The sequence below is a fragment of the Neophocaena asiaeorientalis genome, unplaced genomic scaffold, assembly GCF_003031525.2.
Source record: "Neophocaena asiaeorientalis asiaeorientalis breed wild unplaced genomic scaffold, Neophocaena_asiaeorientalis_V1.1 scaffold418, whole genome shotgun sequence".
Taxonomy (NCBI): domain Eukaryota; kingdom Metazoa; phylum Chordata; class Mammalia; order Artiodactyla; family Phocoenidae; genus Neophocaena; species Neophocaena asiaeorientalis.
In genome coordinates this window covers 1,874,562-1,893,911 of record NW_020175731.1, presented here as the reverse complement: position 1 = coordinate 1,893,911, position 19,350 = coordinate 1,874,562, and the positions used below count along the sequence as shown (strand labels likewise).

The 19,350-nt window shown below is 38.0% G+C and overlaps 1 protein-coding gene and 1 non-coding gene across 4 annotated transcripts in view; both read left to right on the top strand.

The window, feature by feature from the left end:
* The window catches only part of POLR3B (RNA polymerase III subunit B), a 115,468-nt gene that overhangs the window by 62,995 nt on the left and 33,123 nt on the right, over positions 1 to 19,350 (top strand). For all 3 annotated transcript variants that reach the window (XM_024732176.1, XM_024732175.1, XM_024732177.1), the window contains 5 exons: positions 4,142 to 4,269; positions 12,384 to 12,593; positions 14,964 to 15,122; positions 16,636 to 16,753; positions 18,258 to 18,400. In XM_024732176.1, the coding sequence (XP_024587944.1) occupies positions 4,142 to 4,269; positions 12,384 to 12,593; positions 14,964 to 15,122; positions 16,636 to 16,753; positions 18,258 to 18,400 (758 nt within the window). The remainder of the gene's footprint in view (positions 1 to 4,141; positions 4,270 to 12,383; positions 12,594 to 14,963; positions 15,123 to 16,635; positions 16,754 to 18,257; positions 18,401 to 19,350) is intronic.
* Positions 2,032 to 2,138, top strand: LOC112391083 (U6 spliceosomal RNA). The gene has a single exon (XR_003001396.1). It is a non-coding gene; the product is annotated as a U6 spliceosomal RNA (small nuclear RNA).

The window sequence follows — 19,350 nt, the reverse complement described above, 5'->3', positions numbered from 1 at the left end:
GCGCAGTGATGAGAGGCCCGCGTACAGCAAAAAATAATAATAAAGATATAAAGATTGACTGGAGAATTATATGGTAACCCCACAAATAACGATTCCGTCCTGGTTACTCAAGCCAGAAACCTCAGTTTCAGCCTTGACTCCTCCTCCCCTCTACACCCACATCTAATCTTGTAACATACCATGTGGACTTTCAAAGTATACCCGGAATCTGAGCTCTTTTGACCGCCTCCACCTGCTGCCCTACTGCAGGCCACTGCCATTGCTTGTCTGGATCCTTGCAAAAGGCTCCTGACTAGTTTTGCACTTGTTCCCATATAGTCTGTTCTTTATAGATCAGAATGGTCTCGTCACTTCTCTTCTCAAACCACGCCCCCAGCCCCACCCCACCCAGTGGCTTTCCATCTCCCTCTGAAGTCCTTACAGAGGCTTTCACGTTCCTACAAGGAAGCTATGGCTGCAGCATCATCTCCTCCCTCTCCCCCCTCACTCTGTTTTAACCACACTGGCCTCTTCATGCTCCTGCCCCAGCCCCTCTGCCCTGGCTGTCCCCTCCACCTGGAACGCTGTCACCTATCTGCATGGCTCACTCCTTCACATCCTCCAGGTCTTCACTCAGGTACCACCTTCTCAGCGAGTTTCCCTGACCACCCTATTTAAAGTAGAAATCCCTCCTCTGACCACCCCTCTTCGCTGCTTTATTTTTCTAGTGCTTAAATCTTAAAATCTGTAAAACGTGTATTTTGTTGATGCATCTGTGTATTGTCTATCTCCCGCCACTAGAAGCTTCATGAAGGCAGGGATTTTTCTCTGTTTTCTTCACTGCCATAAAGGAATATAACTATCAGTATCACCTAATCACCACGCTATCCCATACATCAAATTAATTTATTTTAAAAATAAGAAAAAATTGGTATTAATTCATACTTACGACATTTGTTAAAATGTAAAAATGCATAAAGTAATTCCCCATCCCGCCAAACTCCACCCTCCAGAAGTAACCAGTGCAAATGGTTTAATATGTACTCTTCTAGATTTTTTTCTAAGTGAAGGCAAACATACATACATTGTCCCCTGCATCGGCAGGCGGACTCTCAACCATTGCGCCACCAGGGAAGCCCCCAGTGTCTTGATTTTTTAACTTAATGTAATTAACATTATCATCCTGGATATTTTTCCACATTAATGTATGTATATATTTATATATATATATATAATTTTAATTGCTTTTTATTACATTGTCTGACTACATATAGATAACTTATTTAATTGTTCCCCTATTGATGACTATTTAGGCTGTTTCCAGTTTTTTCACTATTGTAAGCAACAGGTCACTTAGTCTTAATTTGAGCTAAATTTAAGGCCCTTATGCATAGTGAACAGGAAGTCTCCTATTTCCTGTTCAGGATAGAAACTTAGGGTGGTTATAATTTTGAATAATAATATTCCTCTCTGTTTTATAAAATTCAAATCCAGACTTTTACAAAGTTTGGACTTTCAATAATTATTAGATAGTAAGGTAGTATACGATCTTATGTATGTTGTTGTCATGAAAAAAGAAGAAACTTAGATCTTTACCTTCTTCATTTTCAGCTTACCCCAATCTTTACATTGGAAAAAGTAGTTTTAATTTGCATTGGTCAAATTGGCAGTATATAAACAGAACAGTACATTTTAAACAAACTGTTTTATTCTAGGCTATAAAATGTCACTATAAGCTTTTTCTCTGTAAAAAACAGAAACGAAGAAAACAAAACCTAGAGCCCCTTCCCTCTCTGCTGACAAAGGCCTAAAGTGACTGAGAGGATTGAGGTTCTGCGAGGTCATAAGGTCAGAATTATATTCTTCAAACCAAGAACTACATGGAAAGCATCCTCTCTAACCAAACGAGGGACACAATTCAATACATGTGTAATGAAAAGCAAATAGCTGGTTAACTGGATAAGTGGGAGATCTTTTGCCATGTACATTGCAGCTAATTTTCCATGATGTGTTGGGTTATCTTGGAAATCACTTCTTTTCAGAAGTACTGTAGTGCTTGCTTCGGCAGCACATATACTAAAATTGGAACGATTCAGAGAAGATTAGCATGGCCCCTGTGGAAGGATGACATGCAAATTCGTGAAGCGTTCCATATTTTTAAGAAAAGATGAACATAAGACAGATAATTATTAATCTATTTCAATTTCACCAGTCACATAAAAAAGAAGAAACATCTTCTTTGGAAAATTATGAAATAGTAAATAAGAACATCTCATTATATACCTATGAAGTATTATGTTGATATATAATGTATATTTAAATTGTAATACAAATGTAAGAGATGTTATGGTAAATCAGATCCTCTCAATTTGTTGATTTCAGTGGAATTTGGTACAATTATTTTGTATTTCAATTTGACTATCAAGAATAAAAAAAAAGTTATGTCATTTGGCTCAGGAAAAAAAAAAGAAGTACTGTAAACTGTTGAAATTATGATTAAAGTTATGCTTCAGAAACACTTGAGGAAGGGACAGAAGGTCATTGGAGACCACAGATCCTGGATGTGAGTGAGATCTGTTACTTTCAGCAAGACCTAAAAACAGTCTGGCTGTCCTTTCCCATTCAGATAGCTGAGTTGCTTTATCATTTAGCCAAAACTGCATTTTCTGCAAAAACATATTATGAAAGTAACCAAGATTCTAACATCTACTACGTCAAGTCTTACTTTGTGCCCCGTATCTATAAAAATATAATGCAAGTCACCATATAACTTTAGGTTTTCTAGTAGCCACATTAAAGAAGTAAAAAGAAACAGATGAAATTAATTTTAATAATTTTATTTAACCCAGTATATCTGAAAGATTATCATATCAACATGTAGTCAATATAAAAATATTGAGATATTTTACCTTTTTTTCCTACTAAGTCTTCAAAATCTGGTGTGCACTTACACTGCATCTCAATTTGGATGCTAAATTTTCATTGGAAATACTTTTTTTTTTAATGTATTTTATTTATTATTTATTTTTGGCTGCGTTGGGTCTTCATTGCTGCGCGCGGGCTTTCTCTGGTTGCGGTGAGCGGGGGCTACTCTTCGTTGTGGTGCGTGGGCTTCAGTAGTTGTGGCTTGCAGGCTCCAGAGCACAGGCTCAGTAGTTGTGGCGCACGGGCTTAGTTGCTCCGCGGCATGTGGGATCTTCCTGGACCAGGGCACAAACCCATGTCCCCTGCATTGGCAGGCGGATTCTTAACCACTGCGCCACCAGGGAAGTCCCTCATTGGAAATACTTGATCTGATTTCATGACATTTACAATTGAAAAAGTAGAGTAATACATGTAAGTGGTTACAAACATAACTTAAAAAGTTTTAAAATAACTGAACTGAGCTATTTCAATATAAATTTGAGCTTTAAAATTAATGTAAGATAATTAAAATTAAGTAAAATTAAAAATTCAGCTTCTCAGCCATTCTAGTGTAACTTTTCAAGCGCTCAATAGCCACACTTAGCTAGTGGTTACAGAATTGGTCCCCATAGGTCTATAGTAACTTCTTAAAGGGGATATATTCCTCTCTCTAAAATGGTAATACAACTTTCTCATTGATATACGTTGGAAAAGTGGGGAAAAGCAGGCCACTCATCCATATAGTTATATTAAAAAAAATTTATTTTTAAGACATTTTATTGAAGTACAGTTGATTTACAATGTTGTGCCATGTAGGTATTTTTGATACTGTGTTTCTATGTGCTTAATATAGTAATTTCTTTAAATGAGTTATTATTATTAGTTAGTATGTAATGATGTTTTATTTTTTATATAGACATTCCATATTGTCTATCTCTTATATTTCTACAAATAAAAGTTTCACTCTTTAGTTTCACTGAAAAAAAGAATTTGCTGTTATATTTTATTTAAGTATATTTTTCTTCTATCATTTTTACTAGCATCAAATTTTATTGTTAGGAGGTTTTATTATTATATTGATATAAATGTATTGTATGTGTTTTTTATATATATATACATTTTTGTATGTATTTATGTAAACTTAAATTTTAAGTTTAGTCCTCAGGGACCTAGATAGTAATATTTTTTTATACCCTTTAAGAGATATTTATTTTAATACTTGGTGCCTAAGATGTCTGATTCTTAATTAACTTGATAGAGATACCACCCACTTGGAGATTGAACCCTTCACTCTTCTTGGCGTTTGTGCTGGCCTGATCCCATACCCTCATCACAACCAGTCCCCAAGAAACACATATCAGTGTGCCATGGGGAAACAAGCCATGGGTAAGAGTTCCTCCTTGAACTTGGTTCTAAATACTTGGATAAGTACTTATGTCTTTATTCTTTTTTTTTTTTTAACAGCTCTTTATTGGAGTATAATTGCTTCACAATACTGTGTTATTCTTACTTCACTAGTGTTGCATGTTGGGCCAGGTCAGGCGTTGCTAACACCTGAGTGTTACCAAACTCAGGAGGTTGTCTGTGGAATTCTGCAGTGCTTGTAGGTGCCCCTGTCATGTCTAAAGCTTAAACAAAAATGGAGAAAACCTCTCTGAACTTGTACTCTTGACCAAACAAAGGGATATATAATAACTATCACAGAATTACAAGGGGGTAAATATAAAGAGAAAAGCCCTATATAAATGTAAGTAGTTAAGCAGGAGAGATGGAAGAAAGAGCAGGAAAACTCGATGTTAAGGGAGGAGAGCAAAAGGCAATAGAGATAAAGATGCACAGTGTGTATTAAAATGTACTTAGTAATTGTCTGGGTGACAGTCATTGAACCCATTATATCCACGCAATTGCTCCTATAGCTCCTGAAACACTCAGTATGTGTCACACCATTTTCTGAGTTCATTTTCCTTTCTTCTTTCTATTTTTCTTCCCTTTCATTCATTTATCTATTAATTTATTTATCATCCGTAACATTTATTGAGCATCAATAATAAACCAATCATTGAGGCTGGAACCTTAAAATATAGAGATAACACAGAGCCCTGCCCTCAGTGAGTTCACAGTCTAGCAGGAGAGACCAACAAATACAACAGTAATTCAGTATAGTCTCATAAATGCCATAGTAGATGATAGCCAGAATCTAAGGGACTAAGCAGAAAAAACACCTAAGGTTAGAGAGTGGGTTGTTTCTGAAGACTAGAACTGAACTGAGCCTTGAAAGATACTGAGTATTTCTCACAGGTATGGAAACGTAAGCAAGTAGTGTGTGGGTCGTTTTGTATAGTATATGCTGTAGTATGGACATAGAAGCGTGGTGGAGAGATGCCATATGTTGGGGAGTTTGAGTTTTGTCTTGAAGAGGATACAGAGAGGATACTAGCAAAAAAAGTTTTGCTTATAAGCTTTTTTTTGAAATGTTTTTAAAACTCATTTAAATCCTAATAAGTTTAATAGGTTTTATTTTCATATATGTCTATGACATCAATATGACTTGTCATCTCTGATTTAAAGTATGATACAATGAGGTTCATAAAGAAACTGTAAAAGGTTTCTGCATTGCATTTGGGTAACAACCGGAATGCAGTTAGCTGCTCAGTTACTTACAATTAGCTGCAGTTGACCATAGCTTGACAATTAAGTCATTCTGTTTCCCCTACAGATAAAGAGTATGTATTTCCTTTCGAGTTTTTATATTGCCCTTTGGTTGGCAACAAAGACATAAGAAGCATGTTGTCCTGCTACCATTTACCTGAATGATGTAATGCCTGGACAGTTCAGAATAATTCCCAGTGGGAAAATCTAAACAGCGGCTCATCAATTTAGCCTTTCCCATTCATACTCAGCAGCAGTGTAGGCTGATTTCCCGCTTGTGCTTCTGACTTGCTAACAAGTTGAAATATACAGTACTGAATCCTGTGTGTCATGAAAGGGCTATCACTTCTATTGGGTTTACCAAACCATTTTGTTTCATGATGTGAATCCCAGCTGAAACAATACACCTTTTGTGTAGAACTTTCAGCAGAATTAACGGAAGACTAATCACTTCATCACTAATGCCGCTCTTTAGTGTGTTTGAAGATTGAAACAGAAAGAGCTGCATCTATCTCCACTTGGCAAATCTTTTTTTTTTAAATAAAGAAGTGATTGAATGAAAGAAATAATATTTTTATTTTTGTAACTCCTCTTCCTACCAAAAAAAAAAAAAGCCTTTTATTTTGTAGCCATGAGTATCTGAAACGTTCGGTTAGTTACCACACACAGTTAAGCAGGATCAGTGTGTACAGAAAGCCAATTCAGTGTCTGTAGAGTTCTTTTGTAGTTTTCTGTGTGAAGGTTTTTTTTCTCGTTTTGTTTTGAGTGTCATTTGCAATTCATTGTCTGTGTTTTCTGAGGTTGGTGTATTCAGCTGCTCTGACCCTGGGTCCTGCACATTTAGCTCCTTGGATACAATCCTCTGACGTGACTGCTGACGCTAGGAAGACAAAAGCCACTGAATATCTTAAGTAATAAAAAAAAGCCTTTGTTACTGTTCGTTATTATAAAACACCTGACTGGAAAGAAAAGCCATGAGATTAAAGTATATTTAAAGTTTGCACACGAGAAGGCCACCTTGCTCTTTGGACACTGTAGTAGCTGCGGAAGTATTGAGCGAGGTCTATAGGAAAACTCGCAAAAGGAAAGAGGCCGGCAGAGGGAGAGACCCAGAACAGAGACCCGGGTCTGAAGAACAGAGATCCAGAACAGAGACCTGGCTCTTTGAGTTGGACTTCTCGGAGTCATTTTAATTCCCTGCTGTCTTGACAGCTGATAACTAAAAGTCACACTATCCCGTTTTAAATATTAGCCATGCTGAAGACTATATACATCTCAGAGATTCTGTGTGGATTTTCTAACATAATATTTTAGTTGCTGTTCATCTGTTAGTCCATGTGGAAAGTGAAAGACAAGATCCCAGAATTAATTTGCTAAATACTCTTACCAACCTGGAAGTTTACTATATACCTTTTACTACCAGTCCCTCCCATTCAACAGAGTGAAAAAATAAGAGAAAGTCATTTCCTGTCACTACGAAGGAGACCAATACAGCACAAACCACAGAGACTGAGAGCCTTACCTTGTACATAAGAGAGGGCTGACTTGATTCCAACATGAAACACCAGCAGAGGGTGTTTCTCAAATCTGAGGCTCTTTAAATTATTCATAAAGTTCAAGTTTCCACACAGCGTCTTACTGTGCTACTGGGGAACACCTCCCTTCCATGGATATGGCTCTGTTTGTTGTGACATGGTTCAGAGCAAGAAGTCAGGTAGACGTGTGTGGAAATGGCAAGGTCTCCAGGTCACTCAGTGCTACAAGTGAAGGCTGTGTGATGGGGCTGCATTGTATGCTCTCTCCCTGGCCCCAGACGCCAAGTTCACATGAGTCACACTTTCATATCCTGCCCATTTTATTAGTTGGCAATCCTCTAGTGGAACACTTTCTCCTCTTTAAAAGGATCTTTTAGTCACTATCAGCTCGGTTAATGAATATGCATCACATACCTCCTCCAGCCCCCGCTCCTTCTCACCACCCCTTCCTCCTTCAACTCCAAATTGCTGGGACTGTTTTGTTTTTTGTTTTTTTAAAGTCAGGAGCTAATGCAACTTCTGTTTTGGTTTTTGTTTCCAATACAGTCTCTTCTTAAGTGCGTAGTTCCTTCTCTTGTATCCCCCACTTTACAGTAGGATGGGATGTACTAGAAATAGGCTGGAGAATTTTAAAGTATTAAAAACACATAATATACAAAGATCCTCATAAAATGTTGTTTCATTCTGCATCTCCTCTTCTCCCACTTTCTGTTTGAATTTTTTTTTAGACTATTTACTTTTTTATCCATTTGGGGATACAAAATGAAAAGGTGTCTTGACCAAATTATCCCTGGCAATTCTTTTTTAGAATTCTGTTGGTTAAAAAAATATATGATCATTGTAGCTATTTTAGATGTAAGCTTATGTGACAGTTCCTGAGACTAGAATGTTAATAATGAGCACTTAAAATTGAGGTAAAATTGAAGTTCAGTATGTCGGGTTAGAGTTGGAGGTAGAATGGGTGGTATTGCAGGGTGATGGGTGTATATTTTCATTACTAATATTGTTAATATTAGTCATAATGAATGCTTCCACTTAGTGAATACCCAACTGATTTACGTACATTTCTTTTAAATCATCTTCATAATCCTGTCAACTATAATGCATACCTTTTTTATTTCTGACAAGGAAACTGAATTCCAGTTTGGTTGAGAAACTTATAAGAAGTTACATTATATCTGTTATACCGTGACATTTATAAAACTTACTAAAATTTTTCTCCACTGAAACTAACTCCTTTCCTGACTTTTTCCAATTCGCTGTGGGTCATGATGAAGGTACCTTCCCTGCTAGACCATAGATTATAAGTTCCTTGAGGACAGGGACTATGTCTGTTATTTATTACTATATCCCTTGGGCCTAGCCTAGTGCCAGTTTAGTAGGTACTTAATAAATGTTTCAACAACGAATAAATCTCTGAGCACATTAAAATTGTTAAGAAATCAGATGCAGATTTTTGAAAACAATCTTTGAAATGAAGAACTAAGTTGGAAGACATACAACCTGGTATTTAGACTTACCCTAAAACCACAGTAATGATACTGACATAAGGGTAGACATATAGGTCAATGGGACAGAATCCAGAAATAGACCCACACATTTATGGGCAGTTGATTTTTGATGAATATAGCAGGGCAATTTAGAGGAAAGGAAAATCTTTTCAACAAAATAAAATGTCTCAGTATCTATATAGAAAAAAAGGAACATCAGCTTCTACCTCATACCATACAAAAAGTTAATACAGAATGAATCACAGCCCTAAATGTAAGGGCTAAAACAGTAAAACTTACAGAAGGAAACTTAAGCAAAAATCCTTGTGCACTCAAATCACCTAATATTTCTTAGATAGAACACAAATAGCACAAACTATAAAAAAGGGAAAAATTAATAAATTGGACTTTCTCAAAATTAAACTTTTTCTCTTTGAAAGATACTGTTCAGAATATGAAAGACACCGTTAAGCCACAGAATGGGAGAAGGTATTTGCAATACATATATCTGATAGAGGATTTGTATCCAGTATATATACAAAGAACTCTTCGATAATAAGACAACCCAAGTAAAACGGAAACAAAAAACTCAGACACTTCACAAAGGAATAACCAATAAGCTTATGAAAATATGTTCAACGTTATTAGTCATCAGGTAAATGTAAATTTCTGTGAGATATGACTGCACACTCATTAGAACGACTCAAATGAAAAAGACTGACGTTCTAAGTGTTTGTGAGGATGTGGAGCAGCCAGAATGCTCACACACTGATGAAAAGGTAACACAGTAAAATCACTTTGGAAAATTCTTAAGTTGTTTCTGAAAGTTAACCATACCCTCAGCAAACAATGCAGAAGCATCACTCCTATGTATTTATTCAAGAGAAATGAATACACAAAGACTTGTGCTTGAATGTTCGTAGCGACTTTATTCACAGTCGCCCCAAACTTTATTCACAGTAGCCCCAAACGGGAAACATCCCAAATATCCATCAGCGGTTGAATGGATAAACAAAATGTATATTCATATGATGGAATACTACTTAGCAATAAAAAGGAATGAACTCTTACACACAGCCATGTGGATGCATCCCAGAATCATGCTCCATGAAAGAAGCGGCACAAGAGTGTGCATACTGTATGATTCCATTTATATAAAGTTCAGAAAATGCAAACTGACCTATACTGATAAACAGATCCTTGATTACCTGGGGCCAGGGGCAGAGAGAGGGACCTTTTGGGAGTATTGGGCATGTTCTGGATCTTGACTCTGGTGGTGGTTTCACAGATGCATATATCTGTCAGAGCTCATCAACCTGTACACTTTAAATGGGTGAAGTTTATTGTAATTCAATAATATTGATTAAATAAAAAGAAATTGGGCAAAGGAGGATGGAAAAAATAGTTAAATGTATAAAACTTCATTTTATGTTTCTTGGTATACATTTTCTAAACTATGTGCATCCTTTTTTTCATCTCACTTTAAAATAATAAACTTCTTCACTGTTTTAACGTACATTTACATACCTTGTTATGCCAACTTGTGACTCCTTAAGAAAGTTTTGATCAAGAAAATAAGAGTTTATAGGAAAGATTATGTCCTGGGTAGTAAGAAAATGAAATCATTGGAGATTATAGTTATACCAAAATGGGACAGTAGAAGGAGAATTCAGCTTATAGATAAATTCTTGTTGTGTTAGTTATTATATATACGCAGTGCCCTTAAGAAAGCTGAAAATACTAACAGAGGCATCCCAGTTTGAGCACGTGCTTCACCGCAGGCTAGTGTTATAATGTAATTTCTACATGACATTTTCTCAAAAAGGCTTGCTTATTGGTAAAAGTAACCAGTCATTCATGATTTTTATAAAAATTGTGGTGTGTGGTGGCATTTTATAATTTAGAAGTCGTAGTTTATAAATCATGCTGTTAACCTACACACCTAGTTGTCAGTGCTGCTAAAGATGTGTATATATGCATATGCCTACAACTTCTTTAAAAAGTCTTTAAAGAAAAATTTCTGTTGAGATCACAAGCACCAAACTTTTGCTAAACCATTTCGCTGTTCATCTATTCGATGGTCAGTTGCAGTGCCCAAGAATTAAGTTCGGGGCCTGGTAGCACAATTTATAGCAGGATCCCATCTCTTTCACCATTGTTTAGGGGTGCAGGCGGCTATGCTTCCCTGCTGCATAATAATGCTCGTCTCAGGTTTCAGAGGACATGTTTGGCAGCCTAGTGGGACATTGCCTGAATCCTTGTCTCATTGGAGCTGAAATCTCAACATAAATTTGAAATGATTTCATGTAAAAGAACCAACTTATTGTCAGTGAACAATCCAAGCAGCAACAGTTTTCTTTCTAAAACAGGAAGTGATCTATTACCAGGTATCCTGCCCAGTTTATTAGTTGGCACTAAAATAACATTAATTGGCAATTTATAGTGTAAACTTGACAAAAATTTGATGAGGTTCAGTTTAGCTGTTGTTTTTCAGCTGACGCTTGATAAATTTTCTAGAGATTTAAGCACAAATATGTATTCTCATAATTTCATTTACTTGACATTTATTGGGCATCGGTAGTGAGCCCAGCACTGTACCAGGTGCTCGTTTCTTTAGAGCCCTACAGATTTCATTATTTCTTTCAATAGTAATCGTCAAGGAGTATTGTACCATACCATTTTTGCTGCCTGAATAGGTTATTTTCATCCCTGAATTGAAATCACCATTGATTTAATGACCATAAGAGAAAAAGGTAAAGAAAATAAATACTGGGTTTTGGTATCTGCTCACATTAAAGCTTAACTCCATTAAATGGCACGTTAACGTCTTGGGGTGGGTGAAGGTTGTAGATGCGCCACTCAGGGCAGGAAAGAAGAGATACCTGGGAGAAGCCCACGCTCAAGCTCAACAGTAGGACAAACATGAGTTTCCTGGTTTTTAAGGTCTCTGAGTAGGAGTGATTGTGTGTTCACAAGCCCAGGAGACTGAAAGCCTTTTTTCAGGCAGGTCTTTGAACCCTAATGCACCCCAATGGAGAAAAAGGAGAAGGGTAGGTAACATTCTGGTTTCACTTTCAGATGACAGTGATACCCCTCCAAGGTCCAATCAGGTGGAAAGGCGGATTGCTAAGGAGAGAAAAGCCTATCCCTGATTGGACACGGCCCTGGATTCCCTAGGGGAAGGGACCCTGCCTTTCCCCATTTTATCTCCAATGCTGGGCACAGAGTAGGTGTTTATTAACTGCTTAATAAATGAATAGTCAAGCAAATGGATAAGTCTGCTCTTCTCTGCTTTCACTCTCCTCTTCATCCTGTTCCCTCCCTTTTTTCCCGCTTTCTTTTCATTTAGAACATTTGTAATTGTTGATTTCTTTTGATGAAATGTATCTGTTTGTCCTACTGTATAAGCTTTTTGCCTCTCAGCACTGGGGGGTGTTCTCCAGTTGCAACTGGAAATGTGCCTGGAACATAGTAGAACCAAATACAGAATTGTTGACTTACATGTGAAATTAACCAACATGTGAGATTAACCAGTGGAGACTAAAACTCTTCAAATGGGATCAATTTTATAAATCCAAAAAGTTGAAATTATTAAATTAGTACACCCTGAATGTGATTTTTCTTCTTTGTAGGATTTTTAACATAACTGAGAAAAACTGTTTTTAAAAGTTGTTAATCACTACGAGAGTATTGCTCTTTAAATATTTGACCTGAAGATTTTCTTCATCTAATTAGTAAAATTAATGTGTTTATCTCTGTATTCATTGGTACCTAATTATTTGATATAATAGAAAGTTGCATTTCATTTTCTCCAATATCAATGAAGGTACCATTGGATACAACCAGCGGAACAGAATTGATACTCTCATGTATCTCCTGGCATATCCACAAAAACCCATGGTTAAAACAAAGACTATTGAGTTGATAGAATTTGAGAAACTGCCCGCTGGACAGAATGCGACAGTTGCTGTGATGAGTTATAGTGGCTATGATATAGAAGATGCTCTTGTTTTAAACAAGGCTTCCTTGGACAGAGGTAAGTGAATTTTCAAAGCTCTAACACCAAAGGTGCTTTGTGCAGATTTAGATACAGGCATGATCAATATGAAAGTCACTTGATGTCAAAATGGTAATGTCAGTTTCAAGTGATTTGAATTTTATAATATGCAAACAGGAGGTGGTGATGTCTTGGTGTTAACATTTTTTAAATGAATATTATATAGAGGTATTAGTTAAATATTAATAAGGAATCTTTTTTTTCCTTTATTTTAATTTATTGCTGACTTGAGACAATTCAACAGAAAATGTGTAAGAACTTGTTTATTTCCTAGCAGGAATTACAATAAGTGAAATATGTTTTTTGAAAATAGTTATATATTCAACAACAAACCTGTTTGAGGGGCCAGTAGCAATATTTGTATGTAAAAGGCTATTTTTTTAATTGTATATCTCAACCCTATAATGCTGTACCTTTTTGTTAGCAAAATGATAAAAGTACACATACACAAATCCTGGCTCATTGTTTTTACGTTTTTCTTCCCCGGTTTTGACAGTTTACTTTTGCAGGTCCCCACTTGGTGGTTTGTTAGCCATCACCTGATCCTCGGTCTGACTCCTGTCTTCATCATCTGTTTCTCTCCTTCCTCCCTGCGTACCCACTCTGCCTTCCCCTTCACTCTTCCTAGTTGCTAGGCAGCCATAATAGTACTCCTAGACATGTGTCTTTGGCATTAATGTTGGCTGCACTTAATTTATGCCTCTTTTTTTCCTCCAAATGACAACAGCCATGCTTTAAAACTAGGTGTTTTCCTTTCTGATTAACTGGTTACATTTATGCGGAAATCTGAAGACTTTGTGATATCTGTCAGAAACTCCACAACACAATTTAATGATCTGAGTTTACTGTCCTCTTGCTTTTAAGCTCCCACCTGTAAATAAAATGTCCATTTACACTTAGAAGAAAACGCTTCTGATTTCATGCAGTTCATATTCACACAGCACTCCAGCACGTTGTACTTAATGGCCATTGTACAAAATTTCAAGATCATGTAATGTTTCCAAAGCAGCTGGCTCTCTGAGCCGAGTTTATTATGGCCATACACAATTTACCAGGAGCCATAATGACGAAGACCTTTCTCGAAGACACACAAATATCTTCATCTACTATCCAGCTGTAGAAATGTGTTGTTACATCGGATGGTCACCTTCATATTTAAAAAATTACATTAGAGCACTGAGATTTTATTTAGAAATCCACTCTTCCCTGATTGATTTTCTGACTCACATTCTTAGATTTCTTGAAAGAGTTCTGCTTTTGGTGGAGAATCATAAGCAGAGGATTTTACAGCCATGCATTTATTTCTTCAGTAATAGCTGGCATTTAATCTGGAGACTTTTTCCTGTTTAAGTGAACTCTGACATGGCTCAGTATATCCTCAGGAGACTAGAGGGAGAATCCAGTTTAAAATAACTGCTTGACCAAAGGGGAAAAAAGAAATACAGCCATAGCATGTTAGGAAATGTTATTTAGTGCAGGATTGGCAGCTCTTTTGAACAACTGACAAATCTTTTTGTGGGATTCAGTGGTTGAGTTTTTTGTTCTATCTACAGGTTTTCTTCTGTTCATTTTGCTTACTTTTCTTAATGTTTAGATTGTTAATTGGTCCCAGAACTTTTCCCTCATCCACTAGATAAATGTGGTCTAAAAATGTAATCAAAGTAAACTCTAATCTTCAGGGCAGCGGTGAACTGTCTCTCCCATAAAAATGATTTGATCAATCCTTTTTATTCTCTCTCCTCTGGAGAAAAATTAATGTTTTTGTTTGCTTGTTTGGGACTTCCTCTAAATGCCGAAATCAGCAAAAGGAAAACCTTCCAGAGAAGGTTAGCAGAAGTTATGAACCAAAATGATGTATGAGAAGAATGCGGGCTGGTCAGTGAACTCGGTCTGTCTCAACTCAGCCACCACCTTGCTGGGTGACCTTGGCCACTTAATTTCTCTGCTACTCACTCGTAGCACCTGTAGTATAGAGGGGTTAAGCCAGGTGATCTCTAAGGCCCTTTCCAGTTTTCATGTGCTATGGCTCTGTGCTCTCAAAGAATCCCAGTGACATTCTTAGGTTTCTCTCACTTTCCTCCAACCTGACAAGGTATATTCCATGCTGGAAAATGGTTGTAGAGATTCTAGTGTTAATATGGTTAGTAGAGATCCTGAGCCAGTTCTTCAAGTTATCAGATTGCTATATGGTTTGGCCAGTCTCAGATTATCTAAATGTAGAGCAGTTTGGGGGTGTTTTTTTGGCGGGGAAGGGAGGTAGAGTGTGGTGGGTTGTTGAATAACACAAATCTTGACCTCTCATAGTTTCATATTACTTGTGGTTCTGAACCCATTTTGGTTTCATTTTAGGCTTTGGGCGTTGCCTTGTATATAAAAATGCTAAATGTACTTTGAAACGATATACCAATCAGACTTTTGATAAAGTGATGGGGCCGATGTTGGATGCTGCTACAAGGAAACCCATCTGGCGACATGAAATTTTAGATGCAGATGGTATTTGTTCTCCAGGTAAAAGCCTTTAAAAATTTTTTTAACGTATACATTTTTAAATTATGAAAGTTATTCAACAGTATTTCTAAATGTTTGGTATACAGGGCAGAAAAAAATAGCAACCTGTAAAACCCTCTCCTAACTCAACCAGTGTGTGGTCACTTTTGATGAATTTCCTTCCAGTGTGTTTTTCTGTGCATACGTTTTTACATAACAGCAATCTATTCTAGTTATACTTTTCTACTTATTATTTTGAATAAAGCCACTTTAAGGAAATATTTAGAATAAAGTCGTGTCCCTGCATCTACACCAGTATTTCATCATTTGTGCATTTAGCTTACAGACTGACTTCAGAATCCTCTTTCACTAAAAATTGTGACTCTGTTGTACTTATAAACCTGTGATGAATTTTGTTGATACAACCCACAGCCCCTGCCCCGATGAGTCTTGTAGGCTAGTGTGGGAGACTAACGTTGATCAAAGGATCGCACACAAACATAGGTCAAATTACAACCAGGTTAAGGAATCATATAAGGAGCTATGGGGCAATTTTATGGCAAGAGTATTTGACCTAGTCAGGAAGGTCGAGGTAGCCTTCCCCGGGGAGGTGACCAGCAGCTGCAGGATAAGTAGAGTTAACCAGTGAAGCGGAAGGGGGGGATGTCTAGGCATGGGAAGGGCTTGTGCAGGTATCCTGCAGCTCGCTCACTAAAGGACCCAGAGGAAGGCCAGTGTGCCTATGGGGATGGGGGGGAGGGGCAGGGCGCAGTGTGGAGAAGAAAGTAGAAGGGAGCAAAGATAGAGGGGGCCAAGTGAGAGCTCTTGAGGCTGCTAGGCGACAGGAGCTGCGGGGAGGTGGCGAGAAGGGGGGCTGGGTTGGAAAGGTGGCTAGGAGAGGAAGTCCACACAGCCCTGCCCACGGATGCTGCCCAGGGGGTGAGTGCTGGGCGGTGATGCTGCATCCGCCGTGGTGCCCCGAGCCACGTGGTACATGGCTTCCCCTCCCTCTTGCTGCCCTTGTACTCTTAAACCTGGGTGCTGTGGCAGGGAAAATAAGCGCAGTGACAGTAGTGTAGTAGTTGGTCTTTGAGCTTACCATGAACAGGTACCAAGCAAAGGTGAGAATAGCAGGAAAATCAAAGAAATATTTGTATTTTCTCATTGTCCAGGTTAGGTTGGTGGTGACTTATTACTGGTTGAAATAACTAGTAAGTGGCCCAAACCTGTTCTAACACTCAAGGAGGTATTTTAAATTGCTACCTATTGACATGAATTTTCTCCCATTAATATGGTCTCCTAAATGAGTTTCTTAATTTTATACACAGTATGATCTTAATCTATGGGTTTTTCAAATGGGCTTGCAAAATTACAGACAAGCCCTGTTGAACTCTAGTTCCCACCGTGTGGACTCTTTTTTCTTCCATGTCTGGATTTCATGCACCAAGTCTAACCACATGGTTTTATGCACCAATAATCTTTGCGTTCCACACAGATGATAGTGATTTGTCTAACACCCTTCTCTCTTTCTTAGGTGAGAAAGTAGAAAACAAGCAAGTGCTTGTAAATAAGTCCATGCCCACAGTGACTCAGATTCCCTTGGAAGGAAGTAATGTGCCCCAGCAGCCGCAGTACAAAGATGTGCCCATCACGTATGTATTGGAAATACATTGAAAGGTTTTTAAAAAGAAGGAATAGAGGAAATTGGAAGTTAGCTACTTTTGGCTGGTGACTCCCAGATAGACATCTGCCCAGTTTCAGCTCCATACCAGCACCCGGACAGCAGGGGCCCCAGACCCAGATCCAAACCATCTTTCTCCCCTCGCCTGCCCCAGCCTCAGACATGCTCCTTCTGGGTCCCTCCCTTGGTGAGTGGCACTGCCATCCTGACTCCTTTCCATTACAAACCTTTATTTGGTAAATCCTGTGAGTTCTCTCTCCTTAGCAGTTCTCTAATCCACCGACGACAGCTGTAGCTGTCTGAGTTTGGCCCTCCTCTCCTGCCGGACTCGTAGTTATTGGTGACCACTTATCCGCCTCCAGTCTTCTACCTCCCCACATCTCTCAGGCTGTCTCTGTTACTGCCAGAGTAATTTTTTCCCCTAAATTACTCATCTCTTCATGTTACTCTATTGAGCAACTAGAATAAAACTTGAGTAGATTGAGTAAAACTCTCAGTGACAGTGTTGCCTGTAGGATAAAGGCCAAATGAAATAGTAATACATACACGACTGTCCATGACCCTTGGCATACGTCTCTAGCCTTACCCTTTTGCACATTGGCCCCCATATTTCTAGTAAATTGTCTCTTATTCTCCAAATGTTCCATCTGACTTCAGTGCATTTACTCATGCTGCTCCCTCTGCCTGGAATTTCGTTCCCCCTGGTCAGGACTCAGCTGTAGGGTCCCCTCCTCTGGGAAGCAGTCCTTGATAGCCTGCCCCTCCCTGCTACCACTGTCATCCCCAGCCCCTGGTAGGACTGACTGTCATCTCCCTTGGGCCTTTCCTCTTCCCCATACCACTGATAACCTTCTTGCACTTACCTTTCTCTCTTCCTTTATTGGTTGTATGTTTCTTTGGGGCAGGAACCATGTCTACTTAATCTTTGTATGTCCAGAGCCTATAAGGATCTGACACAGAGTAGACTCTGAATAATGGTATGAAAAACAGATAAGAGGTGAAGTGTGTGAAAAAATTGACGATGGGAGAGCTGAGTAGATAAAAGTAATATTTAAAAAGTGGTTAATAATTTGGAGTTGCGTAACAGGTTCCAGCTCAAATCCCAGGTCTGCTTTGTATGAGGCATGTGTCCTGGACAAGTGCTTATTAACCTCTCTTAGCATCGGTTTTCCTATAAGTTTTCCTTATTCCTTATTTCCTGTAAAGGAATAACAACGTGTGAATAGTATGTGTGGTGAAGATTAAACTGCATTATGCCTGCCTCATAATAAATGTTAGCCATTTTAAACTAGGACTGTACAAGGGAAATTGTCACATTTGAATTTGTTATTGAAAAATGAAAGTCATTTTTTCGGAGCCCAAAATGGGAATGTCAAAATATTCTGTGATAGGTATTACATAAAATATGGCCAGGGTGATAGGCTCACAAAGGGCAGTTTGAAAACTCTGCTTTAGTGACTTCCTCTTAATATTAGCTACAAAGGGGCAACGGATTCATATATTGAAAAAGTGATGATATCTTCGAATGCCGAAGATGCTTTTCTGATCAAAATGCTGCTGAGACAGACAAGGCGTCCAGAAATTGGAGACAAATTCAGCAGTCGTCATGGGCAAAAAGGTAAGTTGTTTCATTCCTCAACTTTTTTATATAACTATAGTAAAGTATTTATTAACCACTTTCTATAAGAACTACTTTATAACTCTGCTCATTAGAAAAATTTAGTATGTTTGAAAAATTATTACTGTGTTATCAGAAGTATTCTCGTTTTATTTCTCAGATTAACCTGTTTATATTTTAATGGCATTTAAAAATATACCATAGTTTTGCTTCTCTATGCTATTTATTTCATTCTACAACTGCTTGGACCAAAATTATAATTATAAATACATTCTAGATGATGTACCTACTAAAGTACAAGTGGCTGTTCAGAAATAAATAGTAATACCTATTTTTTATGAAAGGTATATATTTCAAATACTCTATGTTCTGTTGGGGCATAGTATCATAGGACGCCAGCACCACAAGACACCTTCATCTGCCCCTTTATTTAACAAATGAGGACGTTCACACTCCGCTTGGTAAGCAGCCAGTCAAGGCTGCGCAGCTGGTCACTGAGCTGGTGTTAGGACCCTGATCTCCCGCCTCCAGGGCAATGCTGTGCCCACCGCATAGTGATCCTTCTCCTACACGCTGCTTCTCCGGCTCATCCCACTGGCGAGCCTCACTCTTTCCGTTGGTGGTTAATGCTGGGTTTTCATTCGTTTTTTGTTTTGTTTTGTTTTGTTTTTTTATCTTCAAGAAATGTGTGCACTGTGTCACTATTGATTAACTCATTACCAGTAAGGTCTCTTTTAGTCAATATATACCTAGTATTTAAGTTTGTCCTGGGTTTGAATTTTTTCTCTGTCTGCCACTTACTAGTTTTAAGAACAGCAACAGCAGCTAACACTTTTGTAGCCCTAACTGTGTGTGTGGCAGTGTCTCCAGCACATTGTATTTCCTAACTCATTTGTTTTTTTACACAATCCCAGGAGGTAGGTGCTGTTATGATCTGCATTCTATCATAG